The 18,130-nt window shown below is 51.5% G+C and overlaps 1 protein-coding gene across 4 annotated transcripts; it reads left to right on the top strand.

Annotated features, from left to right (window-relative positions):
• Positions 1–51: 51 nt before the first annotated feature.
• Positions 52–17,708, top strand: cdk15 (cyclin-dependent kinase 15). Of its 4 annotated transcripts, none has more exons than XR_006956870.1 (14): positions 52–633; positions 3,793–3,824; positions 6,423–6,590; positions 6,778–6,872; positions 7,427–7,506; positions 7,751–7,845; positions 8,026–8,088; positions 8,404–8,527; positions 8,898–9,018; positions 10,285–10,378; positions 10,559–10,622; positions 13,708–13,756; positions 14,742–14,999; positions 15,087–15,158. XR_006956870.1 is itself a non-coding variant. In XM_047031505.1 (14 exons), exons 1-14 carry the CDS (start codon positions 588–590, stop codon positions 16,730–16,732), a joined length of 1,287 nt encoding a protein of 428 aa, XP_046887461.1. In that variant the 5' UTR covers positions 55–587; the 3' UTR covers positions 16,733–17,708. The 4 variants fall into 4 exon arrangements, 3 of the variants coding, with proteins under 3 accessions (XP_046887462.1, XP_046887463.1, XP_046887461.1); XM_047031505.1 differs by lacking the exon at positions 14,742–14,999 and adding an exon at positions 16,620–17,708 and having other exon boundaries at positions 55–633; positions 15,087–15,229; XM_047031507.1 differs by lacking the exons at positions 13,708–13,756; positions 14,742–14,999 and adding an exon at positions 16,620–17,708 and having other exon boundaries at positions 54–633; positions 15,087–15,229.
• Positions 17,709–18,130: the final 422 nt, after the last annotated feature.

Here is an 18,130-nt window from a genome sequence, read left to right as displayed (position 1 = left end):
GCATTTCATCTTTTGTCACTCAGTTATCACATTGTCATCTTCTGAGAGAAACAATCCATACCAAATGACCGATGGTTTTAAGTTTTTGCTGATTCCTTTAGTCAGGGTTAGGGTCACTTTTGCCAGTTTAAAGTCAACCCAAAGATAACACGGCTCTCTTCTGCCCCCAGGAGCTTCCACAAGCACATTATTTCCCTGAACAGAACGCTCCGACCTTTCAAAACACACCAACAGACCCGGCTCTCCCCCACCTCCAAGCTGATTGGCTAGTGACTTTCCCATGCTGTGGCAGCAGTAGGGAGAGAGAGCGCGGTGCCATATCACGAAGGACAGAGCGGAACAGAGCGAGAGAAGGAAATAAAGCAAACACCTTCACGCTGAAGGACAATAAAGGAGGAAGGAAAAAAACCTGCCCGCACCATACTCTGCCTGTCTGAGATTGTTGTTGTTGAGCAGGGGGAAGGATCTCCACCATGCTGCTGCTGACGCTGCGCTCAGCTCCGTTTTAAGGATGCCCAGTTCCACCTGAGGTTCATTTGAAAGGATCCGTAGCCTACAGACGTTCCACAGTCCAGGGCGCTCCGGGAATGCAGAACCTGCGACACGCTGCCACGGAGGCGTTCCATCGCCTGGGTGAGCATTCTGAACCGACACCCCATAACTCTAACATCCTTTCCTTATGTCCTTGTATCCTTCCCTAACATCGTTGCATCCTTACCACAGCAGCACAGCACACACGCTCCAGCTGTTAGACTTGGTCACCTAGTTTCCACCTACAGTCCTACTGCCCCCCCCCCCCCCCCCCCCCCACACACACACACACACACACTTCCTCCATCCTGCTGTGTTTACCTGGAAAGCGTGATGCAATAACAAGCAGTGACATTCAGAGCTGCCTCACAGGACGAACGTCACCATAGAGACACGCGCCCTGTCGACGCGACGACACAGGTGTAGCGGCAGGCGTTGACGTGAGGCAGTGCCCTCTGAGACTCTCCGAGCTGGCACCCTGGCACAGCCTGGCTGGTGTCACAATGTGCCGACGCGGGGGACGGGTTTGGGGTGGAAAACAACAAAGTGCTGAGCAGAGGACATGTGGTGGGCACTTATCAGAGGAGGACTGGGGCAAGGGGGTGAGAGGAGGAGAAGGGGGACGTTAAGGAGGAGAGGAGTAGGGGGAAGGGGAAGGGGAGGAGAGGAGGAGGAGGGGAAATTCAAGGAAAGGAGAGGATGAGGGAGGAGGAAGAGGAGGGGGAGAGGGAGGCTGCCCTACAGCTAGTCTCCCTGGGGTAGAGGTAGGTTGTCAGGTTGGGGTAGGGGGGGGAACAGTGCTGGAGCTGAATTATGCATCTCTCTCACAAGTGCAGAGAAAACAACAACACAACAGACCAGTGCTTTCTGCTCGGAGCTGAAACCACTTTCCAAGCATAAAACCAACTGCCTGGGCCAATGCCAGCTCAAATGCAATCAAGTGCCCTCTGCACTGCGCTCTGAGAATGAGAGCCAAACTTACTGTTGTTATTATTGTTTCTAAGTTACTGACACATTACCTCTCTCATCATCTCTCTTTCTCTATTTCTGTCTCTGCACCCCTGTTACCCTCTTCCTTCTTCCTGTGTCTCTCTCTCTATATCTCTCTTCCTCCCTCTACATTTCTCCCTCCCGTATATCTCCCTTTTGATCTCTTCCTCTCTCTCTCTCTCTCTCTCTCTCTCTCTCTCTCTCTCTCTCTCTCTCTCTCTCTCTCTCTCTCTCTCTCTCTCTCTCTCTCTCTCTCTCTCTCTCTCTCTCTCTCTCTCTCTCTCCAGTGTTATCAGTAACAGAGATAGTCAGAGCTCAGAAGATGTAAGTGTGCAGCATAGCTCAGATATCTCCCCTCCCCTCCCCTTCCCTGGCTCGCTATCAGTTCAGATAACATTGTCCAATTTGAAGGTCCAGGCTGACTTGGTGTGTAGGGAAATTACAGTAATACTGAGGATCAAAGAGTGCATTGATTTAGGAAAATAATTGATCCATTTATTAAAGTTTCAAAACAATACAGTTTGCATTGTCAGCCTGAATGTTTTGTTGACACAAACACACACACATGTTTTGTTACATCATGTTTGAACAGTGAGGCTCTGCCTCACACGGTGGGTTTCTAGAGTCCTCACATGCCAGGTGTCTGGCCTGTCCTGCCAGCCTTCACACATTCACATCCCAGACCCAGCAGCTCTGTTATTCATATCAACAACACACACACACAACAATCATCCCGATTATACCTGCCATTCATGCGGGTGGGTATAGAGAGGCAGATGAAGAGGTTGCAGGTTCAAAAGACTAAAAGTGGATATGTACCTGTGATGTGAGAGGGGGGGGGGAAGTCTGCTGGAACACGGACGAGTTCACCTGCTCCTCGTCCGTCTGTCTCTCTCTCTCTCCCCCCTCCCTCCCTTCCCCTCTCTCCCCCCGATCTCTCCTCTCTATCTCTCAATTTATCTCTCCCTCCCTCTCCCCTTTCTCTGTCTCTGCCCCCTCTCTCTTCCTCTCTCTTTCCTTCTTCCTCTTCTTTCCCTCTTTGTTGCTCTCCCTTTTTCTCTCTCCTTCTGTCTATACCCCCTCTCTTTCTCCTTTCTCTCTCCCCCTCTCTCCCTGTCCGTCTCTCTCTCTCTCCCTCTCTGTATCTCTCTCTCTCTCTCTCTCTCTCTCTCTCACTCTCTCTCCCTGTCCCTCTCTCCCTCTCTCTCTCTGTCTCCCTGTCCCTCTCTCTCTCTCTCTCTCTCTCTCTCTCTCTCTCTCTCTCTCTCTCTCTCTCTCTCTCTCTCTCTCTCTCTCTCTCTCTGTCTCTCTCTCTCTGTCTCTCTCTCTCTAACAGGCTGCTTGACTCCTGTCTTCCTGTCTGCTCCCCACTGCTTGTTCCGCTCTGTTGGCTGAATACTAATGAGGGCAGTGTGACTGTGGTGGGATGGAGGGGTGGAGGGGTGGAGGGAGAGAACGGAGGAAGGATGTAGAGTACAAGGCCTGCTCCCAGCGTAATACAGAATGAGTTACTATCACCCCGTGCCTCCATCGCCCTCCCATAAATCACACTGACTGCAGCAGTGTGTGTGTGTGTGTGTGTGTGTGTGTGTGTGTGTGTGTGTGGGTTGAGGTGCATGGATGTGTGGATTTGCCAGGTCTCACAGCATCAGGAAGTCCCACCCCCACAGCAAAAAAAAACCCTGGAATCACAGGAAGTGCAGAAAAATACTTTGAGGGTAAAGTGCTTTAAAGGAGATGGAAGACTCCATTAGAGAGATTTGGAGAAGGTCCTGTTCTGTCACATCAGCTCAAGATCTTCCATTGACCTAGACTGTGTTCAGGGTCAACGTATCAGCCAGAAGTCTCTCTTTCCCACTGTATCTCTCATCTTCACTCTCCTTTTCTTACATCACATCTCCTGTGTACTGGTTGAAATGTTCTGTCTGATCGAATCATCTCCAACACATTCTGGAATGGGCTCCCTCCCTCTCGAGGTTTCTTCAACTTTGCGTGTGTGTGTGTGTAGGGGTGGTTGTTCATATTCTCTGAGGGGTTAGGTTGGTTATGGGTGCTCATCTGGGACACTTGAACGCCCTCTGTAACAGTGCTTGTAAAGAGGGCTACACAAATGCCAGTTGATGTCAGTCGTCATTTTTTCACTCGATTTCTCGAAATAAACTCGTCGTTTACTTTAGACATCGCTGCTGTGTTGTTGACTAAGAGATGTCTCACACAGTGCTCTGTTCAGATGAGGCTGTCTTCATGTCTCTGTGCTTTGTGTTTCCACAGGTCTGAAACAGAGACAACTGGGATATGTGGAGGTAAGAGACCAGATGTTTTACTGATGTTCCACATCCGTAATGTTGTGACTGGGTAGAAGGCCCTGTCTCTGTGGAAACATTGCTTATCAGTTCCAGCCTGTAGCTTGGTCAGAACCAGCCCCACACAAACACACACATATACCTGTTGGCACCACACTCCTGCCCCCCCTCCCTCCTGGCCCCCCTCCCTCCTGCCCCCCCTCCCTCCTGGCCCCCCTCCCTCCTGCCCCCCCTCCCTCCCCCCCCTCCTGCCCCCCCCTCCCTTCTGGCCCCACTCCCTCCTCCCTCCTGGCCCCCCTCCCTCCTGCCCCCCCTCCCTTCTGGCCCCACTCCCTCCTCCCTCCTGGCCCCCCTCCCTCCTGCCCCTTCCCTACCATCCCTGGCTCCATTTCCGACTGAGATGATGACGATGTTCCTCATCGACTCTCATCATGTTTGTAATTGACCTGCCTGGTTCAGTAAAGGTTTCACTAATTGATCTGAACTTTGCGGGGCCCCCCCCATGGCTAATACACTGGCTGAGACAATTGGTCTGCCTTTCTCTCCTTCTCCTCTCTGCCTCCCTCTCTCGTCCTCCCCCCTGGAGAGAGGATGTGCTGGGGAGGGTAGCACTGCCCCCTACTGGATAGAGCTGGGTGTGAACAAGCAGAAAGAGCGAGCGAGGTAGAGAGAGAGGAGGTGGAGAGACTGATAGAGAGGAGGTGGATAGACTGATAGAGAGGGCTAGACATCCAGACAGAGAAATGAGAAGAGAGCCTATATTTGAATACACACACACACACACTGCTAGAGCTCCACTCAAAGCAGCTAGCCCTGTCACAAAGTTGGAGAGGCATTTTATTTCAAGGGCCATTAAGCCTGTCTCCTCCCAGCAACCGAACGAGCACCATGAGTGCTGCTCTGAAAGAGAGGGACTGAAATAGAATCTCCGTCTCTCTTCATCGGGAGGCTTGCTCTCAATAGCTCAAGCCCATAATCACTCTTTCTTCAGGAGCTATTAGCTGCCACTCCGCTTGAGTCACTGAAAGGAGTCGTCACAAATTTACGAGGGAAGAAACTAATCATCGGTAAACAGAATGTGTGTTTTGTATGCTTGGCAGAGATGGAGGAGGAGAGAGGAGGGGTGAGGATGAGGAGGGGAGAGGTGGAGGGGTGAGGAGGAGGAGGGGAGAGGTGGAGGGGTGAGGAGGAGGAGAGAGGTGGAGGGGTGAGGAGGAGGGGAGAGGAGGAGGGGTGAGGAGGAGGAGGGGAGAGGTGGAGGGGTGAGGATGATTGAGGGCTGGAGGAGGGTTTTGGCAGCACTGTATTGCCGTGTTCTCACTCACTGGTCCTCTCCACACACTACCCACACACCGAGTGGTATGAAGGCTCACAGCTGTCTGTTGGAACATGGAGTGACTGTGTGAGCGTGTATGTCTTCAACTAGCCTGCTGACTCATATTCTGCCATCCTAGGAAATCAAATCTTTCTTACATTGCTAATATAGTTTAGACACCCCTATTTCATCTTCTGTTCTGTCTCAGTTCATGCAGACACACACACGTACACACAGGTACACACACAACCACGCGCACACACTTGTCTTCTCCTCAGCAGAGACTACTGACTTGAATAGACGCTCTTGTTCAGGGTGAGGCGCTGAGCTGGCCGGCCGTGGCCCTCTGAAGGGGGGGATGGTCATGGGACACTGTTTATGAAGACAGGCTCATGCTAGTCATATGAGCAGCGGGCCATCCCACCCCTCAGCCGGGAAAAGAGGGAGGAGTGTTGGTGAGAACGAGGGGTAATGAGAGGGAGGGAGAGGAGGAACATGGAGGATTTGGCACAGTGGGTCAGGGCTCTGGGTTCGGAGTGCGTGCGTACATGCTGCTGCCGCTGTGGCGTAGATGAGGAGGAGGATGAAGAGGGGGGGCAGGAGAAGGAGGAGGAGGAGGGGGAGGAGGAGGAAGAGGCGATGGAGATGCAGGAGTTTCCTTCTGCCAAGAGCAGGAGCGCGTCATCTTTACCGTCTGCTGAGGTAGCTGTTTGAGTGTGTTTGAATGTGTGTGTGTATGTGTGTGTGCATGTGTGTTATTATAACTTTGGCCTTTCTTTGGCCTCTGTCATTAGCTGATTGAAATCATCTGTTTGTCCGCTGTGTCAGTAAGAAACAGTCATATTGACCTGACAGGAAATCTAACCTTTGAAGTGCCTCCCTCTGCTGTTCCTCTCTACCACACCTCTCTAGCAGGAGAAAGAGACATAGGGTGCAAATGCTAATGTCCTTGTAGAAAGGAATCATGGGAAGTGTAGTTCCATGTCTGGAGCTAGTGGATGTGTTAGTGCCTGGTTGTTTATGGTCCTCTGAAGGTGTCCTGTTGGTCCATGCCCCTCTCTCTAACCCCTCTCTTCCTCCCCCCTTCTCTGTCTGTCTGCCTCCCCACCTCTCTCTCCCTTCTCTCTCTATCGACTACCTCTCTTTCTATCCCTCTCTCTCTCCGTCTGTCACTTCCTCCCCCTTTCTTCTCCCCCTCCCTCGCGCTCCCTCTCTGTCTTTGTTTCCCTCTCTCCTCCTTCGCCCTCCCCCCATCTCTCTCCCCCCCTCCCCCTTTCTTCCAGCTGAGTGACCAGTCAGACTCGTCCTCCTCCAGGCCGCAGCCCCATTGGTTCCACACGCTGCAGGTGCGCCGGCTGCGCGTCCAGAGGGGGCGGAGCAACAGCGACCCCCTGGGGCGGAGCAACAGCGAACCCCTGGGGGGGAAGAGCGTTGAGCAGGAGTTCCAATGGGTGAGCGCTCCGTCACCCAGCCCGTCCTAGGAAAACCCAGCCTGACTCTGGGACAGCAGCCGTGTTGATATTAACTGTATCGTCCTGTGTGTGCGTGTTGTCCGTTCGTGCATGTGTGATGCGTGTATGTGCTTTTATGTGTGTTTGCCTGGCTGTGTGCCTGCTTGTGTGTCCTTCACGTTCTCAGAAGACAGGCCTGCAGTTTGGCACGGCCAACTCCTACCTGAACCTGGAGAAACTGGGAGAGGGGGCCTACGCCACAGTCTACAAGGGAATCAGCCGGTAAGCAACACTGCAACAGCCAGTTGGTAAGCAGCACAGCAACAGCCTGCATCTCACCTCCACATGACCCAGACAGATCGACCATGACGTCACTCGGACATTTATCAGATCAGGAAACACCTCTAAAGCCTCCTCTTCTAGAACACTTGGAATTATTTCGGGATCAATAAAGGGATTGGAATAGTAAGGCAAGGAACTGTGTCGTGAGGATAAGATTAAACAGACTGATTTTGGTGTTGGATGTTGGTTAGGTTTACTGCTGTGTTGTGAGGTACAAGCGTTCATAAAGTGCTCCCAGATGGCGAGGTTCATAAGGTACCAGAACGCCGCCCCCTGGCAGACAGAACGCTGGGTTACCAAGTCGTAAAGTCAGGTTCCATGAGACTGAAGTTGCCGGACTGGGCCCGCAAACCAGCCAGGGTAACAGTGTTCTGCTGACAGGGGAAAGTTTGGATGTAAAAGGGTTCATGGAGAGTGAGGTTTACGTCAGAAGATTTCCTCCGTGACTGCAGCAGGAGCAGGCTAGTGATGTCCAGTCTCTCGTCTGCCTTCAGGATAAACGGCCACCTAGTGGCATTAAAGGTGATCCGCATGAAGACAGAAGAGGGAGTGCCCTTCACAGCTATCAGAGAAGGTTAGAACACACGCATGCACAAACGTACACACACACACATTTAGTAATTTAGCCGACGCTCTTATCCAGAGCGATTTACAGTAAATACAGGGACATTCCCCCGAGGCAAGCAGGGTGAAGTGCCTTGCCCAAGGACACAACATAATTTTGCACGGCTGGGAATCGAACCAGCACCACCTGACTCCCTACACACGATTCGACACACGATTGTTGTAAGGTGTGTGTGTGTGTGTGTTTGTCCCAGCTTCCCTGCTGAAAGGGCTGAAGCACGCCAACATTGTCCTCCTCCACGACATCATCCACACCCGAGAGTCCCTCACCTTCGTGTTTGAATACGTGGTGGGTGTCCCCAGAGTTCAACATCTCACAGAGGAATCATACACACAGCTGAGAAACGGATTCACTAGCTGCTGTTTCACTGTACTTGTTTACGATCTTCTTGTCCATCTTTTTCCATCTGACTGTATTTGTTTGCCATCAGTACTTTTGTATGGACGCACTTCCTGTCTGTTTCCCCAGCAAACAGACCTGGCCCAGTACATGACACAACATCCTGGAGGACTTCACTCCTACAATGTCAGGGTACGTTCACCACCACCACTCTTCTCATCTTGACTCAGTATGTTCACAACCACAACTGTTGTCAACAGTCCCAAACAGTAGAGGGCACATTCACAACCATAACTGTTCTTCAGTAATGAACAGTGATAAAAACCATTCCACCATATCCACATATCCATTCACCTCTAAAACCTTCTCTCACTGTGCACAAAGTGTCACCTGAACGCTTGAATTTACTTCTGCATCAAAGAAGGAAACAAAACCAAATAGATTGAATGGAAGTGTGTTGCCGGTGTTCGACCCCTAACATCCCGACCCCTGACCCTGCTCTCCTAGATCTTCATGTTCCAGTTGCTGAGGGGTCTCTCCTACATCCATAGCCGCAGAATCCTCCACAGAGACCTGAAGCCCCAGAACCTGCTCATCAGCTACCTGGGGGAACTCAAACTGGCTGACTTTGGTGGGCATCCCGGTGCAAGACACATGCTGTTACACACTCATGCTGTTACACACTCATGCTGTTACACACTCATGCTGTTACACACACATGTAAAGTTACACGCTTGTGCTGTTACACACACTCTGTTACACACACGTGCCCACACATATGAACTCACATCCAAACACACACACACACACATTCACACATCACACACAGAAACTTACACTCTGTTTAGTCCATGCTCTATTCTGAGGAAGTCTATTTAGCTCCTACGACACACTTGCAATCTCACACTCTCGGCTCATTGGCTGAGAGGACAACAGGCAGTCACATGTTCAGGGACAGGCTGTAAGGCTCCACCTCCAACGCTGGTTGTTCCTGTGTCCAGGGCTGGCCCGGTCCAAGTCCATCCCCTGCCAGACCTACTCATCAGAGGTGGTGACTCTGTGGTACCGGCCCCCTGATGTTCTCCTCGGTTCTACGGACTACTCCACTGCTCTGGACATCTGGTGAGGCCTAGTTCTCCAGCAGAGAACCTAGAACCTTCTCCAGTTGGGAACCTCCAGCCCTCTCCAGCTCAGACCCAGAACTGGCCTAATTCTCCTGTGTGGTTTCCTGTGTAGTCCGTGCAGCAGGGTATACTGGATGAATGGGGGGATTTGGGGTTAGTGAGTTCAGGGAGAGACATGAGACGTACGATACCCTCAGTCACCCACAAAGTAGCAGCAGGAATGTTGTTGTTCCTTCCTGGGTGGACGTGTAGCTCCGAGCTCACCTCACCTCATCCCAAAGGGAGTGTCCACCTCACCTCATCCCAAAGGGAGTGTCCACCTCACCTCATCCCAAAGGGAGTGTCCACCTCACCTCATCCCAAAGGGAGTGTCCACCTCACCTCATCCCAAAGGGAGTGTCCACCTCACCTCATCCCAAAGGGAGTGTCCACCTCACCTCATCCCAAAGGGAGTGTCCACCTCACCTCATCCCAAAGGGAGTGTCCACCTCACCTCATCCCAAAGGGAGTGTCCACCTCACCTCATCCCAAAGGGAGTGTCCACCTCACCTCATCCCAAAGGGAGTGTCCACCTCACCTCATCCCAAAGGGAGTGTCCACCTCACCTCATCCCAAAGGGAGTGTCCACCTCACCTCATCCCAAAGGGAGTGTCCACCTCACCTCATCCCAAAGGGAGTGTCCACCTCACCTCATCCCAAAGGGAGTGTCGAGCAGAGGTTGTCCTCCTGGCCCTGGGCTTGTTCTGGCCCTCTGCCCAGCCCTCTCTCCTCTCCTTTCCTCTCCTCTCCTTTCCTCTCATCTCCTTTCCTCTCATCTCCCTTAGCCTCTTAGCCCTGGTCTTCTTGTGGCCCTCTGCCATCTCACTACCGCAGATGAATGGTCCTCAGGAGAAATGTTACTTTTCTCTAAAGTTGGATGTGTTCAGGAAAGACATGTAGAGAATAAATGCTCTCCTGCTTTAACGATATCTGGCCACGTCTCACTTCAGCTTCTCTAAATATGACAGATTAGGACCATATGCGTTTTAGGGCCTCCTGTGGGCTGAGAAATTCAAAAACAGGGATTTATATTTTAAGGACAGCAATTAAACTTGTTGGTCTTTGCCGTAAGCTATTTACTCGTAATCTAAACTCTTGTTGACTTAGATTAACGTCTTTAATTCTCTCTAACATGCTGTGTTATTGTATGTGTAGGGCTTTTGTCTTCTATCAAGTTTTCCCAAGAGTCTCTGTTCACTTTAGTGTGCACATTGTTGTGCTGTAGGGGAGCTGGGTGTGTCTTCATCGAGATGCTTCAGGGAAGTCCAGCTTTCCCAGGGGTGGCAGATGTCTTCGAACAGCTGCAGAAGATTTGGACCGTGAGTACAGGTCCTTTCTCAGGATCTTCTCTGTCCTACCGTGTCAGACTAAGGCTTCTGTTATGCGTCTCCCCTCCTTCCACCCCTTAACTCCACTCCTTCCCTCTCTTTCTCTCCCCTCCACTCTCCCCCCTCTCCTCCCCTCCTCCTTTCCACCCTCCTTCCTGCCGTCCTGACCAGGTTCTGGGGTTGCCCAACGAGGTCTGCTGGCCTGGGGTCAGCGAGCTGCCCAACTTCAAACCAGGTCAGTCTCGTCCCCTTCCAAACCCAAACACAGCTTCCTGTCTGCACAGGAAGCACAGCTAGGAACACACGGGTCAGGGGAGGACAGCGCTGGTTAACCGAGAGCCTACTGGCTGTTCTGTCCTTAACCACTAGGGGACGCCAGTAGGCTGTAGCAGAAGCAGAGCCGGCGTGTCCTGGAAGGCAGTTGACCTGCTGTTGGTGTTTGAGACCGTCTCAGTTGTAACTCTGAGAATGGAAGCTCTCACTGAACATGGAGAGCTGTATTGTTTCTCAGTCAGAGGTCAGCCTGGTTGAAGTCTACATCTTAATCTTATATTCATCTTTTTTACTTTTCACATATTAGTTTTTCTCTTTTGGTTCCTCTTATGTAAAGATGACCTGATAAGAAAGGAATGTGCAGCCCTGAGCTCAAGCCAGGGTGTAATTTCATACATCCGACCGCTCTAAAAAGTATACGTTATTACGGATGTCTTTAGGTGTGTGTAGAATAACATGAGGGGAAAAGAAGGATCTGGAATGTCCTGTCGAATCTTTAGGAACAAAAGTTGATACTACATGTGTTTATACGATTTGAGTCGTGAATGATTCTTGACCATGGACACTGTTGAGATGGAGAGGTTAGCCTGTCATGCTAACAAACGGAGATTAAAGGACTCAGAATATGGATGTACACATCTCATGTACAACTCAGAAGAGGCTTTGCTAGCTAACTGTCTGTGGTCACAAGGAGGATGATGGAAAGGGGAAAAAAAAGGACCTTCGAATCACCAAACTGAATGTGGTTTTCAGAAAGAACACAAAATGTCTGACTCACCTTACAGCATGTGTGTGTGTGTCTGCGCGTTTGTGAGTGATCATCAGCACATATAACGTACATCTTAGTCTTTTACACTCCCCCAACCCTCCTAATTAGGCCTCCAAAAGAACCTGCATCAGTCCTCCCCTCTCTTCCAGTAATGATCTGCCCAACACAGGGGGCCGACCCTACGGCTCGTGCCCTAATCTCACTCCTCTTCAGGAGAACGGATAAGGGTCCCAAACCAGACCGTTAAAGTTCTCCACCACCAACATGAATAAATAAACTGTGGATTCTTAAATGCTTAATGAATGCATATCTGAATATATCCTGACTGCACAGTCGTCTTTTTTACTCAGACCCACGCTGTGGAGTGGTGGAGGAGGGGAGGGCTGTGGAGGGGTGGAGGAGGGGAGGGTGGGCTGTGGAGGGTAGGGAAGAGGAGGGCTGGGTGGAGGAGGGCTGGGTGGAGGAGGGGTGGGAAAAGGAGGGCAGGGTGGAGGAGGGGTCTGGGGTGGGGGTTGAGAAGACACGTCTGGGGTTTGGCTGAAGGAAAGACACATTTTACATAAAACATGTGGAAAACAAACAGAGCAGTGAGGCTCTGGGGCAGCTCCTCTGTATGTGTGTGTGTGCGTGTGTGTGTGAGTCTAATAGTGGGACTGCGTATCTTTGAGAGTGGGTGTGTGGGAGTGTACGAGTGTGGGTGGGCAAGGAAGGAAGGGTGGTGGACGTAGCACCTCTCTGGCAGACTCAAACTTACTGCTCAGGAAGCTGAAGCTGACCTAGGGGGAAAACTGTGCTGTGTGTGTGTGTGTTTGGGTGTGTGCAGTGTTCCTGCCTGGACACCCATGAGGGAGAGGCTTCTGTGGGCAGCTGGTCCAGAGTGTCTGCCCTCCTGGGTGGTTCTCCTGGCCGTGCTCTCCTCTGGTCCAGGGTGTCTGCTGGTTCTCCTGGCTGCCCTCTCCTCTGGTCCAGGGTGTCTGCTGGTTCTCCTGGCTGCCCTCTCCTCTGGTCCAGGGTGTCTGCTGGTTCTCCTGGCTGCCCTCTCCTCTGGTCCAGGGTGTCTGCTGGTTCTCCTGGCTGCCCTCTCCTCTGGTCCAGGGTGTCTGCTGGTTCTCCTGGCTGCCCTCTCCTCTGGTCCAGGGTGTCTGCTGGTTCTCCTGGCTGCCCTCTCCTCTGGTCCAGGGTGTCTGCTGGTTCTCCTGGCTGCCCTCTCCTCTGGTCCAGGGTGTGTGCCCTCCTGGGTGGTACCCTGGCGGCTCCCTCCTCCAGATGTGTGTCCTGAGAGGCCGATAGAGGCTGGCCCCTGGCAGGCAGCCTCCAGCAGGTCAGACAGGGTGGCCAGCACGTAGAGAGAGGTGCAGGGGGAGAGATGGGCTGGAAAAACTGACTGACCTAAGCAGGAAACCTGTACGTGTGTGTGTAAAAGCCATGTCCTTGTGCACGCTAGAGTGTCTGTGGGATGTATGCTTGTATGTACATGTGTGTGTGTGTGTATGGGGGGGGGGGGTCTGTGAGATGCAAAATTGTCTATGAGGGAGAAAAAACATAAAAAATAGATGCTGTTTATTTCAAACCCTCCAATCTTCTGCCTGCTCTACCAACTCATCATGCATACTGTCCAGAGTACTGGATCAACCAGCCACAAGGCTCTCGTTAGGATCTCCAGATCAGAGTGCAGAAACCACAGAGTTCACAGCAAGCAGAGCATGAGCCTCACTGGGTTGAAACAGTAGTGATGACACCACAGCAACTCCTCAGGATCTCTCATCACAGTTCAGCCTGTCTTACTGGAACTTCAGACACACTTTTTCATGTGTGTGTGTGCCTGTGTGTGTGTGCTTGTGTGTGTGTGCCTGTGTGTGTGTGTGTGTGTGTGTCAGCTAAATTCCAGAGTTATCTCAGTGTTTGGCTCATATATCTCTTCATCCATACAGTTTGGGAAGCAGACGTTTAGTAACTGTGTTTCAGCAGTTCTTCCGCGTCGCATCCTCTTTTTAACCATGAAGTTGACATCCATCACAACTTTCATGATGGCTTTAGCTCAGTTTGACAGCATATGGAAGCAAGAGATCACAGGATCAACCCCCAGCCACCCACCCTCCCCCCCCGCCCCTGCACGTCACTTTGGATAGACACATCTGCTCGATCAACACAAACACACACTTGAGTTGTCATCATCGCATGTTTTTTCCTCTCAAGTCATCTAAACAAACGTGATGAACAAAACATCATTTTTTTTCTTATCTTTCAAGTAATTGTGTTTGTCCCCCTCTCTGAACAGAATGGTTTCTTCCGTGTGAGCCACAGCAGTTCAGAAATGTCTGGAAAAGGTAGGGCATCACATGGAGCACATAGGATGTCCTGTTGGTTTTTGAGTGTGTTTCTACAGAAGTAAAGTATAGATGTACGTACCTGTTAAATATTGTATAGGACCTTGCGGTGTGTGTGAATCTTAATGATCACAGTCATTCTCTCTCTGATACTCTCCAGTTTTGCCTGTGCTGTTTACATCTCCATTTTAGATCTGCACGTGTGTGTACTATAAGGAGTGAATCCTTTCGATGACTGTTTGCCCATTCCTCTGCCCTGGCCTGGGGATGGGGGAGGAGGAATGGGAGAGGAGGGGGGATGGGGGAGGAGGGAGGAGGGGGGATGGGGGAGGAGGGGGGATGGGGGAGGATGGGGGAGGAGGGGGATGGGGTGGGAGTGCGCTAGAGCCTTGGACAGCCCAAGGTAACAGTAGAGTCTTTGTCTGAGGAGAGCAGTTGCCCGCCCTCCCCCCAAACAACTCAGTAACATCTGACCCAACACAGCCCAGCTCCTGTACTAGGTAGGAGAAGAGGACGCTGAGGAGGAGAGGGAGAGGGGAGAGTGGGAAAGAGGGAGAGGAGAGTGGGAGAGAGGAGAGGGAGCGAGGAGAGAGGAAGAGTGGGGGAGAGGAGAGGGAGAGGAGAGTGGGAGAGAAGAGAGGGAGAGAGAAAATAGAGGAAGAGTGGGAGAGAGTAGAGAGAGAGGAAGAGTGGGAGAGAGGAGAGAGAGGAGGAGGAGTGAGAGTAGAGAGGGGAAGAGGAGATGGCTCGGTGCCTGGGTGGTGGTGGGGGTGGGTGCATAATATCTGGAGCACTTTCTGACTCGCTGTCCCAACACTAAAATCGGTCCTAATGTTCAGCCTGCACCACAGAACCACTGCCTTGTCCAGACAGCCTCCGTCCTGAGGGCCTGGAACCATCCTGACATCCAGAGAAGCCAGAGCTCCAGCCAGACCATCAGACACACACACAATTTACCCCACCCCCTTCTCTTCTCTTGTTTCAGTCATGGATTTAATGAAATGGACCTCCTGTGGAGACCAGAGGCTCTCCTCCCCAAATACATGGCCACAACACACACACACACACACAGAGGAACAACACATGCACACAGAGGAACAACACACACACAGGAACACAGACTTTAACAGAGGAAGAGAGAGTTACTGGAGCCAGACACAGAGACGAAGAGCAGGGAGATGAGAGAGAGACATAGAGAGAGAGAGACCATGTTGACTACACGGATATCCAGGTGCCTTTAAGGGTGTGTGTATGTCTCTGTGTACGTGTTAGTGGACTTGTGTGTCCCAGTGTGTGTATCTCTCTGTTGAGGTCTCTGTGTGTGTCCTAGGCTGTCTCAGCTGCCCTACAAGACGGAGGACCTGGCCCAGCGCATGCTCATGCTCCTACCACGAGACCGCACCATGGCCCAGGATGCATTGCAGCACCCTTACTTCAACACCCTTCCGCCTCCCATCATGCAACTCAGGGACAGTAAGCACCCAGTTCCCAGTCTGTGTCCACTGTGGATGCACACACATGTACTGTATGAGGATAAACACATGGACGATGAGTCATGGAGGTAGAGGAGTGTGCAAAGGGTGTCTGACTCCAAAAAGAATCTGACATGCACACACATTCACACACAATCACACCCCTGTCTGTGTGTGTGTGTGTGTGTCAGTGTCAGTGTCATGTGATTGGATCTCTCTGAGACAGAAAGACTGGGATTGCATACCATAAACTACAAGATGCTGCAGTTCATCACTTCAACAGCGAACACATGACTAAACACACAGACACCCCACTGAGACCAGATGGTTGCTTAGAGAACATCAGACCCAGCTTTCCCATGACTAAACACACACCCTGATGAATAGAGAAGTGAGCTAGGTTGTCCTGGTGTTTGAAGTAAACACCTGGGTCCTGCTCTGACAGTCTGGCAGGTTGTCAGGGATATGGAGAAGAAGTGCTCTTGAAGAACAAAGCGTTTCTGGACTTCCATGTTTAAGGAAATCCAGCGGAGACAAGGAACAGATCTGGTCAAACAAGCAGGTCTCTAGCTAGCAGAATCTGTCCTACATATGGGCCACACACACAAAGCACACATGCATAGATGCACACACAAATGTGTATGCGCACACACGTGCACATGCACACACACACACACAGGCTAATGAAGCAGCATTAGCATTCCTACTCTGCATGCACTCCCAGTCAGACAGAAGAAGATAGGAAGGAGGAGAAATTAAACGGGCCGAGATGAACAGAGAGGAGAGGGAGGGGAAGGAGAGAGAAGAGAAACAGAGAGAGAGGGGGAGAGATCATTTTGCTGTACTTATTTTAATGATGTCAGTCCAGAGTCTGAAATGTCTTGGCACCAACAGAGGAGGAAAAAATTATAATCATATCAGCCCAGTAATGAGACCTCTTAGTCCCTGGTGCCTCCCTCCCTCCATACCTCCCTCCTTCCCTCTCTCCCTCTCTCCGTACCTCCCTCCCTCCTTCCCTCTCTCCCTCCATACCTCCCTCCCTCCTTCCCTCTCTCCCTCTCTCCGTACCCACTCCCTCTCTTCTCCTATGTCCTTTATTAACATTATTTCAATAGTTTATGTAACTAGGTCAACTGTTCAACTTAGGAAACCATGTTGGCTAAGTCTCCTTCTCTCTCTCCCTCTCTCTCTCTCTCTCTCTCTCTCTCTCTCTCTCTCTCTGTCTCTCTCTCTCTCTCTCTGTCTGTCTCTCCCTCTTTCTCTCTCTCTCTCTCTCTCTCTCTCTCTCTCTCTCTCTCTCTCTCTCTCTCTCTCTCTCTGTCTCTCTCTGTCTCTCTCTCCCTCACTCTCTCCCTATCCCTGTGTCCCCTGCCCCTCTCTCTCCCCCCCAGCTGTATCGATCTTCAAGGTCCCAGGAGTGAGGCTGGAAACAGAGGTGAGGGACATCTTCAGTCCCAGTCGAAGGCTCATGCCCTCCTTGGTGCCCCTGGCCAAGTGCTGGTGATGCCCTCCCAGAGCCAGCTACCTAGCCACCCCCCCTGGCTTCCCGCCCTGGCCTCCCACCCCAGGCTTGGCACCAGCGAGGGTCCTCTCACACACCGCGACACCTCCAGCAACCACCACCCCAGCCCTGCTTCAGAGGGTGTGTGAAGAGGACGCCAAACCGACAGGTGTCAGTGTTCCCTGACAGCCTGTCAGATCACGGCTGCTCATGTTCAGGCAGTCCCAGGCCTACGGGTCTGTGAGGGGTTGAACATCCAAACTCCCCGTCTATCAATTGTTAAAACTGTTATCTCCGAACTTTCCAAGGTCACCATCTACTCCCTCCCTCCCTCTTTACACTCACTAGTCTCAGTCAGGTACGCTTTCTCATCCTCCTCTTCTTCCTCCTCCTCTTCTTCCTCCTCCTCTCTCTCTCCATTCCCTCCTGCTCTGTGGCCTTCCTCTGTAATATAAACTTCACGTCTGTTAAATATTTTATTTCAACATACATGTACAGTACAGTATGCTTACCATATAAGTGAATGTGGTCTGAATCAGGATTGTAGGATAATTGTTTTGCACAGTGTGTAGGTCTTCCTCTGCCTAGGTGACCGTTGTGTGAACACTGGGGTCTCATCTTCTCTGAGACAGTTTGTCTTGTCCCAGGAGGCTCTCTCAGTAACTTCCTGAGAACAACAAACTCTTGGTGTGTCGTGAGCGATGCCCAGACTTAAGCTTGCACCTCTGGGAGTAGAAAGAAAACCGTCTCGAACACACATGTTGGAAGGGGGAGCATGTTAGGTGGGACACACTGCAGGAAGCTGTCAGGTCCCAGCCTTCCTGGTGTTCACTTTGAGGAAACCCCTTGATGTGACTTGACATTTTTCTTTTGTTGTTCACCAGTCAGATGTGTGTACAGTTTGCCCCTCAGTTCTCTCTGTCCCCATGTGTTTTAGATGTGTGCGTGTGTGAGTACGAATAAATTCATGTTGCCGTAACAGTTGGATCGTGTATGATTTCTCGTCTTCATATGGGTCAGGGTAATTGCGTTGATGCCACCAAGTGTGACTCTGTGCACATAGAAAACCTTCGAGTTGGCGGGGGCTGAGTTACAGAATCCTCTAGAAGGCTGTGTAAAGGATCCCATCCAGGTGCTGAACATCTCTGACCTGCTAGATCTCCAGCGTTCGTTCTCTTCAGATTACGCAAGACCTTTCCCACGAGGTTCCTCCTCGTATTGGCTTTCATGCTAACCAGGGAGGTGATTAACCCTTCAGGAGGGCGAGAGAGAGTAGTGTGTGTGTGGGGGGGGGACACAGCCAGAGGATGGAGGACGAGGGAGACGGATGTGGGACGACGCCCACTCACAAATGAAGAAGGGTTTTGTTTTCCTCACAGGCGTCTGGCTTCACCACACGTG

Source organism: Hypomesus transpacificus, chromosome 12 (genome assembly GCF_021917145.1).
Source record: "Hypomesus transpacificus isolate Combined female chromosome 12, fHypTra1, whole genome shotgun sequence".
NCBI lineage: Eukaryota > Metazoa > Chordata > Actinopteri > Osmeriformes > Osmeridae > Hypomesus > Hypomesus transpacificus.
The sequence above is the reverse complement of the archived record's forward strand: the minus strand, read 5'-3'. Positions and strand labels throughout refer to the sequence as shown.